Here is a 19,444-nt window from a genome sequence, read left to right on the forward strand (position 1 = left end):
GCCCCACCAATCCAAAGCCCAGTACAAACACAATGCTTCCCCGGTCGATCCAGCTCTCAAATCCTGATTTAGATGCAGTTTCTCTCACAATGTGATTTAGTACACACTTGCAATTAGTATGGTGAGCAAGTTTCTCTCAAATCCTGATTGACCATATTGGCATGCAGTGAAGTGAATTTTCATATACTTGAAAAATACAACTGATTATAACATCATGTTTAGTAGGCAACCGGAAGATCTTTTAGTTGTTGGGTACCTAGATGCAGACTATGCAGGAGATTTAGATGACCGAAGGTTTACTACAGGATATATGTTCACTATGCGAGGAGAACCTATCTATTGGAAGTTTATGATACAAGCGATTGTTGTATCGTTTACTACAGAGTCGGAGTACATGGCAGCAACTGAAGCAGTGAAGGAAGCTTTATGACTTATAGGGTTGGTCAAAGAATTGGGCGTTCAACAAGGTGGAGTCAAGTTATTATGCAATAGTCAGAGTGCAGTGCTATCTATTTGGCAAAGAAGCAGGTGTATTATATGAGAACCAAGCACATTGATGTGAGGTTTCACAAGATCATAGAACTGATTGCTTCCAGATAAATTTAACTTGAGAAAGTTCACACTGTAGATAATGGTGTACAAACATTTCTTGAACTTGATCCATATCTCTAGATACAAGAGGAAGGAAGCTCAGACTCAGAGATCGAGGTGGAGTTTTGTTCAGATACTTGTATTTTTTGAAGAAATGAATATTCATCAAGGTGAAAATTATTGATGGATGACTCATATCTAGATGAAGATTAATACGAGAAACGTCATGAAAAAAACTTATTAAAAAATTTAAAATAAAAATTTATTATAATTTTTTATAATAAAATTCTATTATAAGTTTATCGAATCTAAAATTTAGACATTATTTATAGAAAACATTCTATTATAATTTCCTTTGATGCGTCTGTTGGGTAAAACAAACTTGAAATGCGCTGTTTGGGAATTTGCCGTAAATAATTTATAAATCAACTTCTGCATATCCGGTGAATGTAATAAGTAAAGTCTGAAGGGGCAAAACGGAAATAGGAGAGAACAGCGACAGTGTACGTAAGTTCAATTTGAAGAGACGAGAAAAAGGGCGGGGCACGGGCATGGCGGCGGCGTCTTCCATGACCATCCAGCTGCTGGAAGACGCCATCGCTGCCCTGATCCAACGATGTCCCGACATGCGCACCCTCCGCCAAATCCACGCTCACTGCCTCAAATTTCCAATCTCCTCCTCCCTCTTCGCCATCTCCAAGGTCCTCGCCTTCTCCGCCCTCTCCCCCTCCGGCGACATCGCCTACGCCCGCCGCCTCTTCGCCCAAATCCCAAACCCCAACCTCTTCTGCTGGAACACCCTCATCAGGGGTTGCTCCCTCCTCCCCCACCCCTCCGCCGAGCCCATCTCCATCTACAAGCAAATGCTCCGCGCCGGCACCCCTCGACCCAACACCTTCACCTTGGCCTTCCTCCTCAAAGCCTGTTCCCTCCTCTCCGCCTTCCTCGAAGGACTCCAGCTTCACTGCCACGCCTTCAAGTACGGCCTCCACGCCAGCCCCTTCGTCCAGACCGCCCTTTTGAACCTCTACACCAAGTGCGAAAACATCCCCTCCGCACGCGCCGTGTTCGACGAAATTCCCCAACGCAATTTGTTCTCATGGAGCGCAATGATTGGAGGCTACGCCAGAGTTGGGCTCGTCAACCAGGCACTGCAACTCTTCCGAGAGATGCAGGAAGCAGGCGTGGTTCCCGACGAGGTCACCATGGCGAGCGTCATCTCCGCGTGCGCAAAGGCCGGCGCTTTGGACTTGGGGAGGTGGCTTCATGTCTTCATCGACAGGAAGGGGATCGTCCTTGATCTCGAGCTCAGCACCGCGCTGATAGATATGTATGCGAAATGCGGAGAAATTCATAAGGCGCGCGAAGTGTTCGATGGTATGCCGGTGAGGGATACGATGGCTTGGAGTTCCATGATTGTTGGCCTAGCCATCCATGGCCATGTCAGGGATGCTCTGCAGTTGTTCTCAGCAATGATGGATTCTAAAGTGGCCCCTAACCATGTGACGTTCGTCGGCGTTCTTTCGGCGTGTGCGCACAGCGGATTGGTGAGCGACGGCCGTCGTTACTGGTCCACCATGCGGCATATGGGCATTGAGCCGCTGATGGAGCATTATGGTTGCATGGTCGATCTGCTTTGCAGGGCTGGCCACGTCGAGGAAGCTTTCTCATTCGTGAAGGACATGCCCATCGTGCCCAATTCTGTGATCTGGAGAACTCTGCTTGCAGGATGCAAGAACACTAGGACTTCCGATGAAGTTGTCGAGACTGCAGCAGAGAAACTTCTTGAGATGGGGCCACTCAATGCCGAGAACTATGTTCTCCTTTCAAACTTGTATGCGACCAGGTGCGAATGGGACAAGGTGAGCCAAATGAGGAGGAAAATGAAGGAGCTCGGCGCGAAGGTAGTCCCAGGCTGCAGTTCTACCGAGATCGATGGCTTCGTGCATGAATTCACAGTTGCCGATGACACTCATCCGGAGATCCAGATGATCAGGGAGGCACTGAGGGATATAACGGAGCGGGTGCGACGTGCCGGTCATGAGCCATCGACGTCTTCGGTGCTTCATGATGTCGTAGAAGAAGAGAAAGAGAGCGCTCTGTGCGAGCACAGTGAGAGGTTAGCCATTGCCTATAGCTTGTTGAAAACTAAGTCACCTGCTGTCATCAAGGTGGTGAAGAACCTGAGGGTATGCCTAGATTGCCATGAGGTGACAAAGATCATCAGCAAGGTATACGATAGAGAGATTATTGTAAGGGATCGGGTCCGTTTCCATCGCTTTGTGAATGGAACTTGTTCTTGCAATGACTTCTGGTGATCCTTTTTACTTGTTCTTTTTTTACTGAAATAGATTCATGTTATTCAGTGTTAATGTTTTGAGATTGCAGTGCTAGCGAAGGGGTGAAAGAGCAAAAACATTTTATTATGACTTCTTCAGTTACATAGTTTTTTTAGATTAATTTACAAAGCATGATATAAAATATAGATATATATTCATTTAAAAGTTCATAGAAAAAAAAATAAATTTGACCTTGATTATTGTATGGTATTCACATAGTTAGTAATCCTCTCCAATAGTCATACGGATCGATAGATATTCTCTTAGTAGCTTGCTTTGTAACAGCAGACAAGGCATTTAGAATTGGATGAAAATTAAAAGGTGCCCTTTGATGAGGTTGAGTCGTTGATAACGACTTGGCACGATTAATGATAGTGGAAAGGAAATGAACTATGAAGGTAAAGAATAGAGGATGACATGGAATAAGTTGAGTTTGGGGGAATGAACTATGAAGGTAAAGAATAAAGGATGAGACATGGAACAAGTCGAGAGTTTACCTTCTTTCATCTGATGAGAGCCAGCCTTCAAATGTCCCCCTTAGTTCTCCTTTTGTATCTTTTAATCTCTTCCAACTTCACTTATGATTATTTTGTTGTTCCATTGATGATCAATCATCAATCAATTGATTCCTAATGGCTTTAGCTTGTAGTTTGTCAACAACTACCTAAATCGATTACAATCTGTTGATTGATCCACTGGAGACGTCAAGTCATTTGACTGTTACAATGTTAACTTGTTAGATCAACAACTTTCTGACATTCCAACTATAGCATTGATTGACTAGAATTTACAATCAGTCGAGTGATCACAAATCAATCGATTGCTCCTCAGCCTTAAATAAAAAAAAATTATTTCCTGGTTAATTAACTTAAGTTGACTCCTTAGTTGACTCAATTCATTAGCCAATTGAATTATCTCTAGTCCATTAGAGCCTCGACTAAGATGATTCTAATAATTGAGTCTTTGCTTAAGTTGAGATCTATCCTATTTCAAAGATTCAAGTCTCTCAATTCTCATGGCCTATGCATGAGTTTACTTTTCTATAACTTAGCTTCACTACCAAATCTCCCAATAAGTCTTTAAATCCCTTAGATGCATCGAACTCGTAGCTTGCTTCACCTATCATTCTTTACTCATCCCCTATGTAGTTTACCTTCTTTCATCTGATATAAATTTTGTACCTCATTGCTTTTTGTCTTATGATCCCTCGGATGTCTAATACCATTATTTTTCAACCTTAAGCGGACCTTAAACCATAGAGCCAACCAACTTGATATATCGTGCCAAGTCATGCTTCACAAGCTGCACTAACACCACCTTGATACTTTTTGTCCAAGGATCTCTCATATACTCATGCAACCTTCTCTTAAGGTCATTGGACCTCTAAGCCATTATGTGTGTTGCCTTAGCCAACCAAGTCATTAACACTGAACCTCATTGAGTTAGGAGCTTCACAAGCTCCATGTGTGTCTTACCAGTATTTTAAATTATGTAGTGTTGGTTCATAGCATCTTTGTCTTGTCATCGTGTAGCATAAATAGCGAAGCGCATAGTGCAAGCTTTTCGTGCACGTTAATTTTTAAATTTTAAAAAATAAAATATACTTATATAAGTAAAATAAAAATAGCATAACCTGAAATTAATCATAATAATTCATTATATATCAAAATATCCAAGAACAACAATTTTAAAAGTCTTATAATTAAAACAACATAATCTAAAAATAATCAATACCATCCAACTCTATATTGCTATCATCATCAATAGTGTCTATCGTTGGAAAATTTCCAATATCAAAAGTTGTTGGAATTACTCCATAATTTGCAATATCAAGACGGTTATCTTCCACATCAGCAAGACTCAACTTTGCTTGTTTATCTTTGCTTCCACCTATTATATAAGAGATATGACATTTAAGAATCAATTATAGGTGAAGTAGATATAAGTAAATAATTTGCATATGCTTACTTGAATTTTCAACAACTCTTTTTTGAATTCGTAGGAGGAACTTCAACTATATCCTCAACATCTTCGACTCGCTTATCTGAGTCAAAAAGACTTTCAAAGATAGCCGACGACACATTGACAAAAGGATCACTTTCAAATAATTCATCATTTTCGAGCCATTTAGTAATATCGGGGAGGGCGAGACCTTCTTTCTCAATTATCCATTCATCATCCAAATCAATTTCATCAACTACAATGGGATTAATCTTGTCTCTCCTCCTAATGCTTCTCTCCCTAAGCTTGAAGTTATATTTCACAAACACCAACACATTCAACTTCTCATGCTAAGCATATTTCTTTTTTTTGTATGAATCTAATATTACAAAGAAGAAAACGTATATAAAAATTTAAACAATGATATGAAAATTATAAAACAATTAAAATTCAAGTAGAGTTAGAAACTTAGAATATTCACCGATTCAAAAGTGCTCTAATTTCTTTCACATCCTGAAACACTATAAATGAGACCAATCACTCGAATTGCAAATGTAGCAACCTCGGGTGTCTTACTTCCAAAACGTTCCTACCACGAGGCTAATAAGATATAGAAAATTACAAGAATGTATATATAATTTTAAAATACAAATGCTAGTATAATTTTACAAAAATGATTACAAGAAGTAAATTTTACTGGGAGTCAGCAACATTCTTATTCGTTTTGCTATTGGAGTTCCAAATTCTCCTTCAGCTTTGTTATACAAGTCCAATTAGATGTCCACTTTAAGACGATCATTAGAAGATAACAGCTTATCCATGCAAGCATACAATCCATATCTAACTTCATCACAATCAAAAAATCTTTCTTCATAACGCAATTGCGGGTTCAAATAGTACCCAGCCGCGTGTAGAGGATGATGAAGTTTTGGAGTCCATCATGAATCAATTCTTTTTCCAAATGGGCTTGTATTTTTTTTGTCAACTCCTCCACAATTAAATTTTATTGTTGCTTTTGCCTTATCCATAAGTTCATAAATATATCCCATGGTCGATCTCTCCTTCGAATCAACTTCCCTTAACACACTTACAAGAGGAACAACACTCTTAACACAAAATGCAACATGTGGCCAAAAGTTAGGATCATTAACAACAATTCTCTTCACGACCTTCCCCTGAGTTGTTTGAGATAGTGGTGAACTAACCCAATCTTCGGAAGCAAACATTTGTTCAAGTGGTATTTTAACCTTATACAAGTTAGGATCTCTTCGTACGGCTAGAGAGGGGGGTGTGAATAGCCGACCCCAATTCGTTCTCGATTCTTTCTACAATGTCGAGTTAGCGCAGCGGAAATAAAACAATAGAAGCGACAAAGAAAGAAATCAAACCTCAAACTCGATGGATGTAACGAGGTTCGGAGATTAGGGCTCCTACTCCTCGGCGTGTCCGTAAGGTGGACGAGTCCGGTCAATCCGTCGGTGGATGAGTCCCCGGAGAACCGGCTAATATAAACTCCTTATGGGTGGAGAAACCTCGCCACACTCTTTTGCAACAGCAAACAAAGGAGTACAACAATGGAGAAAACAAACAAGAACAATAGAAATTGTAATACACTTGCTTGCCTCTTGTTGTCGACTGGAACCTTGATGAAGCGGCTTCTCGGATCCAGCTAGAACACCAGGAAACTCACGCGAGCTTGACGAGTTCAGCGAACTCGGCACAATGAGCTCAACCAAAGCTCGGCGAGGCGAAAAAGATTCGGCGGAAGAAGCGGAAAAACAAAAACATTTGGCTCGCGGTAGTAGCCCTCCTTTTATAACTGCGAAGCGAAGAAAACACGAAGAAATCTGGCGTTGCGGCGCAGCGGTACTGAATCGGTCGGGGACCGATCGGGACCTATTCGATCGGTCCCGGACCGATCGGCTTTCTTCACTGCCCACCTTCATGCGGGTTACGATCGGTCGTGGACCGATCGAGCCCGCGATCGGTCCACGACCGATCCCAACCTCAGCGACATCGTCTCGATCGGTCCCCGAACCGATCGGGACGTAACTGATCGATGCATGGACCGATCGGCTGCCTCTCTTTGCCTCTGTTGCTGGCGATCGGTCACGGGCCGATCGATAACGAAAGAGCTTGATATCGATCGGTCACGGACCGATCGAGCAAACAATATCCGGATCGGTTTGGTGACCGATCCGGAGTTGGGTTTGGCCCAAACCAAGTCCCAAGACTTCAAACCAATATCCGGTCAACCTTGACCTATTGGTACTTCATCCCTAACATCTGGTCACTCCCTTGACTGCTAGAACTCCCTCGCCAAGTGTCGGTCAATCCCTTTGACCTACTTGGACTTTCCAACACCAGAAGTCCGATCACTCACCAGGATTTTCCCTTGCCGCTTCACTCACGGGACTTTCACCTGCCTCACCCAGGATTTCCACATTGCCTAACATCCCAGTTAGGACTTTCTACTGGCTTCACTCACGGGACTTTCCACCTGCTGGCTTCACTCACGGGACTTTCCATACGCCTAACATCCAGTTAGGACTTTCTCATTCACCTAGCTTCACTCACTAGGATTTTCACAGCTTCACTCACTTTTCCACCTGCCTAACATCCAGTTAGGACTTCCCATTCACCTAGCTTCACTCACTAGGATTTTCACCGCCTAGCTTCACTTTCCCAATGCTCGGCTTCACTCACGGGACTTTCACCTTCACCTAGCTTCACTCACTAGGATTTTCACTGGATTCACTCACGAGTTTCCATTGCTGGCTTCACTCACGGGACTTTTCCCGTGCCAAACTCCTGTTTGGACTTTCCCGTGCCAAGTCTCCATACTTGGACTTTTCGCGCCAAGCTCCTGCTTGGACTTTTCCGTGCCAAGTCCCCATACTTGGACTTTTCGCGTGCCTGGACTTTTCCGTGCCAAGTCTCCATACTTGGACTTTTCCCGAATCAGGTCAACCAGGTCAACCTTGACCTACGGTTGCACCAATAATCTCCCAAACATCTATTCTTGTCCCACATCAAGAATAGAACTCTCTCACGAGTGTCAAACATCAACATGCAACACAACTAGGTCAACCTTGACCTAAGGTTGCACCAACAATCTTCCCAAGTCAAACATCAAAATACAACTCGAGTCACGTCAACTCGAGTCGGGTCAACCAGGTCAACCTTGACCTAAGGTTGCACCAACAATCTCCCCCTTTTTGATGTTTGACAAAACCATAATCAAGTTAAGTTAACCCGATAACCTAACTTAGGTTTTCCAACCATCTTCCAATGTCCAATGTTCTTTCCTTGAACATTCTCTAGACATTCTCCCCTTAGGTTAACCTGATAACCTAACTTGGGTTCTCTAATAATTCTCCCCCTTTTTGACACACATCAAAAAGTATTCCAATGTTCTTCCTCGAACATTCCTTGACAATCTTCCCTTAGGTTAAACCGATAACCTAACTTGGGTTCTCCAATAATTCTCCCCCTTTTTGACACACATCAAAAAGATAAGGAGGGTATCAAGGTCAAGAGTTTCTTCCTAATGAAAGTCCCATACCTTTCATTGAAACTCTTATTTTCCCCTTGATACTAAGCTCAACAGTCCACTTAGTGATAATCCCATATCACTAATCCTCAAGGAGTAAAAACTCCCCCTAAAAGTCAACTCCCCTTGACTAATAGTTAAAACTCCCCCTAAAGGCCAACTCCCCCTTGACCATTGCACCAACAATGTCTTGGAGAGTTTCAAACCTTTATAAATCTAAAAACCAACTTTCAGCCGAAATTTCAGACATGCAGTCGAATTTCAGCACATTGGCACGCTATCAGACCTCACTGGATCGGTCACCAGACCGATCCACAGCACTCTGGATCGGTCCAGTGACCGATCCAGCCCTCCCTGGATCGGTCCAGCGACCGATCCAGACACTGATCAGGGATTTCTGATTTTTCCTCTCCCGAAATTCAGAAACCCCTAATAAATTCCAGAAAATTCGAAAAATTGTGAAATTTTGAGGATACATTCCTCATATCATACACTATCATGGAAAAATAATTTTCTATGAAAATAGTTTCCATTTTCAAATCTTGATACAAAGTTCAAAAACTTTGAAATAGTTCAAGTTTTAACTCAACTTTGTATCACAAAGTTCAATGATGAATGCTATCACTAGGAAAGCTTCATCAAGGTTTTTCAAATCAATTTTAAAATGCTTTTAAAACCATTTGAATTTAGGACCATAATCTTAGGGCTAAATGTACATGACTTGTACACAAGCTTTCCCTATGATCCCTCAATTTCTTGAATTAGGCTCATCTAGGTACAAGAACTATGCACCTTGATCCTAATTCATGATCCTAATATCTCACACACATCTAAGGTGTATCAAACCACATTCAAGTCAATTTGATGTGAGATATGGGTTAAGGTCAACTTAGGCTAAGTTCTCATGCATTTTCTAAACACAAATTTGATCTCAATATCAAAATGTATTTTTCATCCTTAAATCAATTCAATTGATTATTAATGCAAGAGATGATGACATGGCATAAAATGGTATCATAAATGAAAACATGTGCCAATGTCATGATGTCATGGCATAAAGTTTGAAACTTAAATAAACATGACATAACAACTAGCCTAAGCATTATCATGACATTTCAAATGATAATAAAATAAATATGATGTCATGGCATGGCATATGGTAACCAATCATGGCAAGTTAGCACAAATAAAATACCTAAATTCCCTATCTAAGTATCCTTAGCCTTAGCTAACTTAAAATCTAACCCTAGATTGCCCATATATCCCTAAGAGAAAACCAAAATCCCAATTATGGTATTTCTCTAGGTTTTCCTCAAATTGTGCCACTTAAGATTAAAAATGATATTTCCACCATTAGGCACATTTAGCTCTTCAAGGGAGTAAATGATAATTCCATTTCATTTTCAAAAGTTCTCAAAACCTTGAAAATGCTCCTTGAGTGTCAATTTCCTCAAAGTTGGGTTAACTACCCTTCTTATTGGAGTTGACACTCTCTAACCCATCTATGGGGTAGAGAAAATGCTCCTAGGAACCCAATACCTACTTGAGCTCATTGGGTTCACTAAAAATTCACTAGGGATGACTTCCCTAGCAACCCTCCTAATGACCCTCTTAGGCTTTAAAGCCTTGGTCATTTGGGTCTCATCAAGATCAACTCTAGGGGTGACTCCCCTTGTGACCTTGGTGGTGGTCTTCCTAGCCCTAGGTTTTGTTCCATAATCGAATGGAACATTATGATAGGTGGGCTTGACCATTTGGGACTTAGGTTTGTGACCCAAACCTTTCTTGTCCTTGGGCTTTGGTTTTTGACCCTTAAACCCTAGAGATGACTTCTCCATGTTTTTAAGAGCCTTTTCTAAATTATCAAGTCTTGACCTCAAGACTTGATTTTCCCTCTCTAATACCTCAAGTTTTAATTTGTCATTTTCTCTTGAGATATTCCTAGGCATGTGTCTAGTCTTTTTGGGATTTCTACCTAGGTTCTCCTTAACCTTAGAAGTGTTAAACCTAGGGTTAGCATTCCTAGTAGTATCCCTATCTAGGTTGACATGTTTAGCACCTAAGCACATGTGTTGACTTCTAGTGTTAACATGCTCATCATTATTTGCAATAGCAATAAAACTACTAGCATATTTCTTATTTGAATTACAATAGTGTGCCTTAAAAGGTACCTTAGGGTTTGCATTAGCTCCCCCTATCGATGTGCATCCCTTGTCCTTGTGAGGTTGCCTCCCCCTTGGACATTGACTCCGATAATGTCCCCTTCGCTTGCATTGGAAGCATACCACGTGCTCCTTGCCTTTGCGTGTCGGGACTCCGGCTCCCTTGACTTTTGGTGCCGGTGGAGTCTTCCTAACCCTCCTTGGACACTTACTCTTGTAGTGCCCAAACTCCCTACACTCAAAGCATATTATATGTAACTTATTTGAAATTACGATGCTTGAGTTACCTAGGGTCGAGGATGGGTGGATGCTCTCTTCTTCATCCCTCCCGGAGGTAGAAGCTTCTTCTTCGTGCTCCGATCTTGAAGAAGAACTCACCTCCTCTTCTTCTTTAGATGTTGAGTAGCCCTCAACTTCTAATTCCTCACCTCCAAGATGTGAGCTACTTGGCTCACTAGGCTCCTCTTCATGGCTTGAAGTGGGGCTCTCCTCATGGAGTTTGGCCAAGTTGTTCCACAACTCCTTGGCATTATTGTATTTACCTATCCTACACAACACATCATTAGGTAAAGAGAATTCAATGATTTTCGTTACCTCATCATTGATGGTTGATTGGTGGATTTGCTCCTTCGTCCACTCCTTCTTCTTGATAGGTTTTCCTTCCTCATCCATCGGAGGGGAAAACCCTTCTTGTACACAAAACCAATTTAACATGTTAGTCCTAAGAAAATACATCATCCTTACCTTCCAATATGTGAAGTTGTCGTGAGACTCGTAGAAGGGTTGAATCGTGACATCTTCTCCATAGAGATCCATCTCTAGCCCGTGCTCCCCCGGGTGTTGATCCGTCGAAGAGCGGCCTCGCTCTGATACCACTTGTTAGGATCTCTTCGTACGGCTAGAGAGGGGGGTGTGAATAGCCGACCCCAATTCGTTCTCGATTCTTTCTACAATGTCGAGTTAGCGCAGCGGAAATAAAACAATAGAAGCGACAAAGAAAGAAATCAAACCTCAAACTCGATGGATGTAACGAGGTTCGGAGATTAGGGCTCCTACTCCTCGGCGTGTCCGTAAGGTGGACGAGTCCGGTCAATCCGTCGGTGGATGAGTCCCCGGAGAACCGGCTAATATAAACTCCTTATGGGTGGAGAAACCTCGCCACACTCTTTTGCAACAGCAAACAAAGGAGTACAACAATGGAGAAAACAAACAAGAACAATAGAAATTGTAATACACTTGCTTGCCTCTTGTTGTCGACTGGAACCTTGATGAAGCAGCAGCTTCTCGGATCCAGCAGCTAGAACACCAGCAGGAAACTCACGCAGAGCTTCGACGAGTTCAACAGAACTCAGCACAATGAGAGCTCAACCAAAGCTCGGCGAGGCGAAAAAGATTCGAGAAGAAGCGGAAAAACAAAAACATTTGGCTCGCGGTAGTAGCCTCCTTTTATAACTGCGAAAGCGAAGAAAACGAAGAAATCTGGCGTTGCGGCGCGGCAGTACTGAATCGGTCGGGGACCGATCGGGACCTATTCGATCGGTCCCGGACCGATCGGCTTTCTTCGACTGCCCACCTTACATGCGGGTTACGATCGATGCGTGGACCGATCGAGGCCAGCTGGATCGGTCCACCGATCCCAACCTCAGCGACATCGTCTGATCGGTCCCCGAACCGATCAGGACATAACCTGATCGATCCGGGACCGATCGGCTGCCTCTCTTTGCCTCTGTTCGCTTGCTGACGGTCGAAATTCAGCAAATTCAGCATGCCCGATCGGTCACCGGACCGATCGAGAGCACAAGTTTGGATCGGTTTGGTGACCGATCCGGAGCTTGGTTTAGCCCAAACCAAGTCCCAAGACTTCCAAACCAATATCCGGTCAACCTTGACCTATTGGTACTTCATCCCTAACATCTGGTCACTCCCTTGACTGCTAGAACTCCACCAAGTGTCCGGTCAATCCCTTTGACCTACTTGGACTTTCCAACACAAGTGTCATCCCTGATCCATCTGGATTTTCCTTGCCCGCTTCACTCACGGGACTTTCACCGCTTCACTCACGAGGATTTCCACATTGCCTAACATCCCGTTAGGACTTTCCCAGCTTCACTCACGGGACTTTCCACTTGGCTTCACTCACGGGACTTTCCACACTGCCCAACATCCAGTTAGGACTTTCTCATTCACCTAGCTTCACTCACTAGGATTTTCACAGCCTCACTTCATTCACCAGCTGCCTAACATCCCAGTTAGGACTTCCCATTCACCTAGCTTCACTCACTAGGATTTTCACAGCCTCACTCCGGATTTTCCCGAATGCCCGGCTTCACTCACGGGACTTTCACCTTCACCTAGCTTCACTCACTAGGATTTTCACTGGATTCACTCACCAGTTTCCATGCCCAGCTTCACTCACGGGACTTTTCCCTGCCAAACTCCCTGTTTGGACTTTCCCCGTGCCAAGTCTCCATACTTGGACTTTTCGCGTGCCAAGCTCCCTGCTTGGACTTTTCCGTGCCAAGTCCCCATACTTGGACTTTTCCAGTGCCAAGCTCCCTGCTTGGACTTTTCCGTGCCAAGTCTCCATACTTGGACTTTTCCCGAATCAGGTCAACCAGGTCAACCTTGACCTACGGTTGCACCAATAATCTCCCAAACATCTATTCTTGTCCCACATCAAGAATAGAACTCTCTCACGAGTGTCAAACATCAACATGCAACACAACTAGGTCAACCTTGACCTAAGGTTGCACCGACAATCTTCCCAAGTCAAACATCAAAATACAACTCGAGTCACGTCAACTCGAGTCGGGTCAACCAGGTCAACCTTGACCTAAGGTTGCACCAACAATACATACTCTGAAGAGTGAGAAATGAAGTAGTAAAGCGAGTAACAATAGGATGAAGAATTTCTTTACTGTTTGTATACTTTATCATCAAAGAAAGTATAGTCTCATGACCATAAAGGAACTTCACAACCATCTTAGAATGCTCAATTGTGTCAGAAAAAATCTTTAACTTTGCAATATCCTCCAACATTAGATCAATGTAATGCATCGCACAAGGTGTCCACCAAATTCCGTGTCTAGTCTCCACAATTTTTTCCCCCACCTTAATGTAATTCGAAGCATTATCCATGACAATTTGAATCACATTTTCCTCTCCCACCTCATCAACAACATCATCAAGATATTTAAAGATTAATTTCCCATTTTTAATAGAAGCTGATGCATCAATAGATTTCAAAAAGACTGCGAGACTATTCACCAAAACATTAATCAAACTTCTATTCTTCCTATCTGTCCAACCATCGGACATAATAGTGCATTCATATTTTTTCCATGCCTTTTTATGCTCCTCATATATTAAGTTGATGCCATCAACCTCGGCCTTAAGTATCCAAGTTCTTAACTCAAGCATTGAAGGATGCTTAAACCCTCTTCCATATTCCACAATACCCTCAACCATAGGCAACTAATAAGAATCATTCACGACGTTAAATGGAAGTGTGGTAGAGTAAATAAAATGACCAACTCTACGCTTCACATCAACAAGCAAATCTTTTTTGTATGTCGAATTTAGAGTTGTTTGTCTAGATTCTGAACTAACAAACCCAAGAAAAGTACCTTTACCTTTTGATTCACAACTACCAGAACATCCAATTGAATTTCCCCCTACACTTCCAACTTTTGATGATTGTGTACTCATACTTTGGGAACAATCACCAATCTCTCATAACAATTTGATTTGTTTGCTTTTAGATGCTCTAATTTTATCAAGTGATTCTCTAATTTCGTCAAGTGATTCTCTAATTTCTTGCTTAATATCATTCGGAACACTAACACAAGATGAAACCCCTTTATGTGTTTGAGCTAAATGTTCCTTTAAGCGAGTAATCCCCTCCATTTAATATATGATGACAAAATTTACACCGAACAGATTTTTCTCCCTCCGTTTGATAACAATACTTCCAATCAATATCATTTTTATTTTTTATTATTTTTTTGACAAATTCGTAGACATTGCAAAATCCAAATGTACAATCAAAATCCTAGAAAAACAAAAGAAAAAGAATCAGAATAAATAAATAATTAATTAATTAGAAAAAAATCAGAATCAATGCAGGGCATTTGGATCGAAGTGGATCAATCTAGGGCATCTAGATTGATCACCGGATCGATCCAGATGCCCGAATTTAACTACTGGAAATCGTAATTACTCTTTCTCCTTTAAAAAATGAAAAATGAAAAGGAAAAAACCAAACGAAGAAAATTAAAAAGGAAGGAGAAAATCTAACCTCCAGTCATCGTCCCTCGTTGTCACTCGCCGCTCGTCGGTCGCAACTCGCAGGTCGCCATTCGCCTCTTCCCTACCTTCTCGAAGGTCACGATTATGCTCGCCTCTACCTCCTCGCCTCTGCCTATGCCTTACCTTCTCGAAGGTCATGATTTTGCTCACCTCTACCTCCTCGCCTCTGCCTCTACCCTACCTTCTCAAAGGTCACGATTCTACTCGTCTCTACCTCCCGCCTCTATCCTAGCTGTTTTATAATTAACTATAGTGCCCGCTATGAGTTGCTAGGTCACGATAGAGCACGCTATGTACACTATTGACTCTATTGTCCCAAATAGCGTGGGATTCTAATCAATGAACACTCTGCAATGTTCATTGATCGTAGCACACGATAGCTTGCTATTCACCGCTATTGAAAGCACAGGTCTTACCTAAGTTCTAGATAACAGGTTAGATACAAATATAAGACTTAACTTAAACTTTTTGCAAAAATATCAAAATCAAAAGTCGAATTTGACCATTTAGGATAAAATAATAATTAATAAAATTGGATGTAAAATTTTCCTTTGCCCATATTGCTTAATTTAAAATTTAAAATTGTTAAAATACCTTAAACATTTCTAAAATCTTATAATTTAACTCTCGTAGTTTAGAGTTTTTTAATTTATCTTTTGACACTAAAATTTTTTGTTAAATTATATTTGTTGGGACTAGTGTAATGAATGGTTAAAGGAGCTAGAAATGATTATTCCTACAAATACAAACTATTCCTATTTTCACTATAAGCTTAGTAAGGTAATGTTGGAAATGGAATGGAAACAAAAGAGGTGGATGGGAAAGTCTCCACGTGCATGGGAGTTTAGTCCAACATTGGGGAGTTTGTGATTTTGTAGTTGGTTTAAAATGTATCACTAGTAATACTAGTTGTTAACATATGTATGGAGAGAGAATCTCTTATACACCCGCCCATAAGAGTGCAAATCTAGGGCCCAGATTATACTAAACTAAATTGATTCAGTGCGAACACAACCTATGTGTCACATGTCGGATCAGTCAAGGCATTCAACTAACATTTTGCTACCTGAATCATTCTTTTTCTTGCTACTCAAGATATAATAGATGCATTCTTGTTCCCCCTTGTTTCTCCTCTTGACAGTGCATTTTGCTCAACAGTCTACCCGTGACAGTATTCGGGTACAAGCTTAGTTCAGACCGACCCTTGCTTAGTGGTGATAGATCGTAGTCTGCTATTATATCCTAGGAAATAGACATCCATCGTAACCACGAAGCACTATGGGAGGGAATGAATTTGTTTTAAGTAAACTACATCAAACATAGGCCTCAAGGTCTCCTTTTTCCTGGCTGGGCGACCCATTCAAACTCAATAGTCAGACAACTAGGTGGTATGTCCTGACTAGGCACTTGAAGACTCGTCTCAGCATATTTGCACTCGGTCGACTCGATACTCGACTGACTCAGCAGCTCGGCACTAGGTAGACTCGAATTTGCCAGTTGGTCGACTAAGCGACTCAGCAGGTGCATTCGGGACTCAATAACCCGCTCGGATGACACTCGACGTCCCACTCAGAGTCAGGAAGCACTCGAGTCACTCGGATCTCGCGACACTCGGGACCAATTGGGAGCATTCAGGCAGTGACATCCCACTCGGGCTCTAAAAGTTTAGATCAACCTAATCAGATCAGGCTGATAACTTGAGATTATCAGCTCAAGCCATCTCGACAGATAGTCTAAAGTTGAATTCTTGTCATTTTCAATTAAGCATATTCCTTGTAACTCTGACAAATATATCCAGGATTGTGGAATATTATCCAACACGTTACATAAGAATTAGCATAGTAAAATAAAAACATATATGTATTCACACATATCATAATTGCTACCAAGATATATATAATATGGTTGAGAACTCTCATTCTTACATAACCTATGACTTGTTTGTGAGTCACTCTTGGAAAATCTATTGGTGCAATTGTTCCCTAAGTGGTCAAGTGAGACCTTAAATTTTGATATTTATGCAAAGAGTTTAAGTTAGCTAGACCTTTCTTGTTGAATTTGATATGTGTATTTAAATATGTAAGGACTTAGATGAACACATACGAAGCTTAGAGAGCTTGTGGCTTGACCAAGTTGGCACCCCTAATGGCTTGGAGGTCTGAAGAGATCAGAGAAGGGATAAGACATCTAAGGGACTACAAGATATGGAGCATTGAGATGATGTTGGAGTAACTCTAGAGCATTGACTTAGCGTGACTAGGTTGACAACTAGATGACCTAAGGTTCGTAGGGATTTTGGAGGAGGTTTCGTAAGGCATACTAAGAGACTAGAGGACAAGGAGTATCAAGGCAACAAGGATGACAACTATGGAGGTGGACTTCATAGGTGAAAAGTGAAGGATGCCAAGTGGAGGAGCCATGGGCTCTTATGCATTTGAGAGACCGAGTAACTTGAAGGGAGATGACTAAGGGGCAAAGTCAAATTGCAATAGTAAGATTCTCATGAGCTGAGTGATATATATTTATGAGGAGGGTAGAACGCAACATGAGTTGAAAGTTTCCACGGTCGAATGTCCCTCAAGAATAATAGCAATCTGAGTGGAGGGATATTCGACCTTGCTTCTCTCCGCTATTCGACTCAGCACAGGCCAGTTCATCAGCACCGATCAAAAGCAAAAGGAAAAAGAGCTGATCGGTCGACTGAATCTATGGCTCGGTCGATCGAACCAATCAATATTAATGGCACAGTAAATGCAGATCACGGCAAATCTCGACGAACAGGGAAGGAGCCTGTTCGGTCGACAGAAAAATGGGATCGATCGACCAAACCCTTTATGATTAATTAATGTCAGAGATCGAGCCAGCATCAGACTCCACCGAGGAAGGAAGGAAGCTGGTTCGGTCGACCGAACAGAGGGATTGGTCGACCGAACGTCCATTATATTACACCTATTAAAAAAGGCTCGAAGTCTGCGGCTTAATAATACTTCTGATCATCTCAAAGCTTTTCTCTGCATACAGATTGTGCTACAAGTCTTCATCAATCCTGTAAGCTACTCCGTCCGGAAGTACCGACCGAGCTTCGACTTTTAATTACTACTGTCGGTATATTTTATTTGTACTGCACTTAATTCCATATAAGATAGTAGGAGTGTTACTATCTTACATATTTGTATTTGTACGATCCACTTCTTTCCGAAGATTTTGGAAAGAAATGTTATAGTGATTGTCCATCGGTGCGGTCAAGGACCGCGGACCTTCGAGTAGGAGTCGAGCTAGACTCCGAACGAAGTAAACAAACTTGTCTACTCTCCGCTGTGCACGACTCTGATTCAAAGTAAAAGAAAAAGTTTTTAAAGAGTGTGATATTCAACCCCCCGTCTCTATCGTACTTAATCGATCTATCATTTGGAACTACGACTTTCTATTGTATTATATATGCTATTAAAATATTTAAAAGTATTAATACTTATTTATAAGAAATAATATTTTTGATAAAAAGTATTAATAAAAATAAAAATTTTAGCTTGATCCGAAAAAATAGTCAAAATGATATACTTATAATTTAATTGGCTCTCCCGTTAGAATTTATATGATCAAGGAGAGATTATTATAAAATAAATGATAAAAATAACAATAATCGTCCAAAGATCAGACCTAAGGTTTTCGAATGAACAAAAGTTGTACCAAGATTTCATTCTTCCTAAAAGACACATCTAATTCTCATCTTACCTCTCTTGTCAACAACTAACTCTTCTATTTTCCTCTCCTTTGCATATAACATCCTCTCTTCTATGTCCTCTCTCAGCATGCATGTAACATATTCTCTCTTTTTTTTTTTACTCTCTCCTTGCATATAACATATTTTCTCTCTTTTCTTCCTCTCTCCTATTTTTTTTTTTTTTATGATACTGATTTTTAAACACTAATATCATTATGGTACTGATTTTTTTTTTTAAAAATAGCATTATAACTTAAACGCCAGCACCATCAGTAAGAGTTTAAAAAAATAGAAAAAAAAAACATGGACTCCAAAACACAATAGAAACCCACAATAGTTGGAAAAGTCTAATCAGAATTCTCTAGTTCATCAATAAATTTTGACTAAAATACATTGAAGGACCTAAGGGATTTAGATTTCTAAAAAATTGACATGTAATGGAAGAGGACAGTATAGTGAAAGTATTTATGGTGTCAATGTCTGATTTTGGTATTGCTATAATAAGTTATGTGTATGCGACAATTGCCTTAAAGTTATAAACTTTAAAAAAATATATCACAATTATTAATGACTTTAAGTTAATATTTCTGTGCACATATAGACTCTGGAGTACTTTAGAAGCCTGTAGCACTTGGAATGAGTTTGATAAGACCTCTCTAGGTCCATCAATGAGTTTTAACCGAAATCTACTAATGGATCTAGAGGATTTGAATTTATTAAAAATTGATATATAATGGAAGAGTTGAGTGTGGAAAAGGTAGATATAGTGTGCAAGCCTTGTCCTAAACCTTGTAAATAAAATTATGATTGTGTTCCAATTGGCACACAC

The 19,444-nt window shown here is 41.1% G+C and overlaps 1 protein-coding gene across 1 annotated transcript; it reads left to right on the forward strand.

Annotated features, from left to right (window-relative positions):
* Window positions 1-1,107: 1,107 nt before the first annotated feature.
* On the forward strand, window positions 1,108-2,963 carry LOC122055941 (pentatricopeptide repeat-containing protein At1g59720, chloroplastic/mitochondrial-like). The gene has a single exon (XM_042617637.1). The coding sequence runs from the start codon at window positions 1,143-1,145 to the stop codon at window positions 2,907-2,909; it is 1,767 nt and encodes a 588-aa protein (XP_042473571.1). The 5' UTR covers window positions 1,108-1,142; the 3' UTR covers window positions 2,910-2,963.
* Window positions 2,964-19,444: the final 16,481 nt, after the last annotated feature.

The sequence above is a fragment of the Zingiber officinale genome, chromosome 3B (assembly GCF_018446385.1).
Source record: "Zingiber officinale cultivar Zhangliang chromosome 3B, Zo_v1.1, whole genome shotgun sequence".
Taxonomy (NCBI): domain Eukaryota; kingdom Viridiplantae; phylum Streptophyta; class Magnoliopsida; order Zingiberales; family Zingiberaceae; genus Zingiber; species Zingiber officinale.

What these genes read in the sequence shown, in the direction of transcription:
- LOC122055941 (XM_042617637.1), top strand. Translation starts at nt 1,143, where the DNA reads ATGGCGGCGGCGTCTTCCATGACCATCCAGCTGCTGGAAGACGCCATC.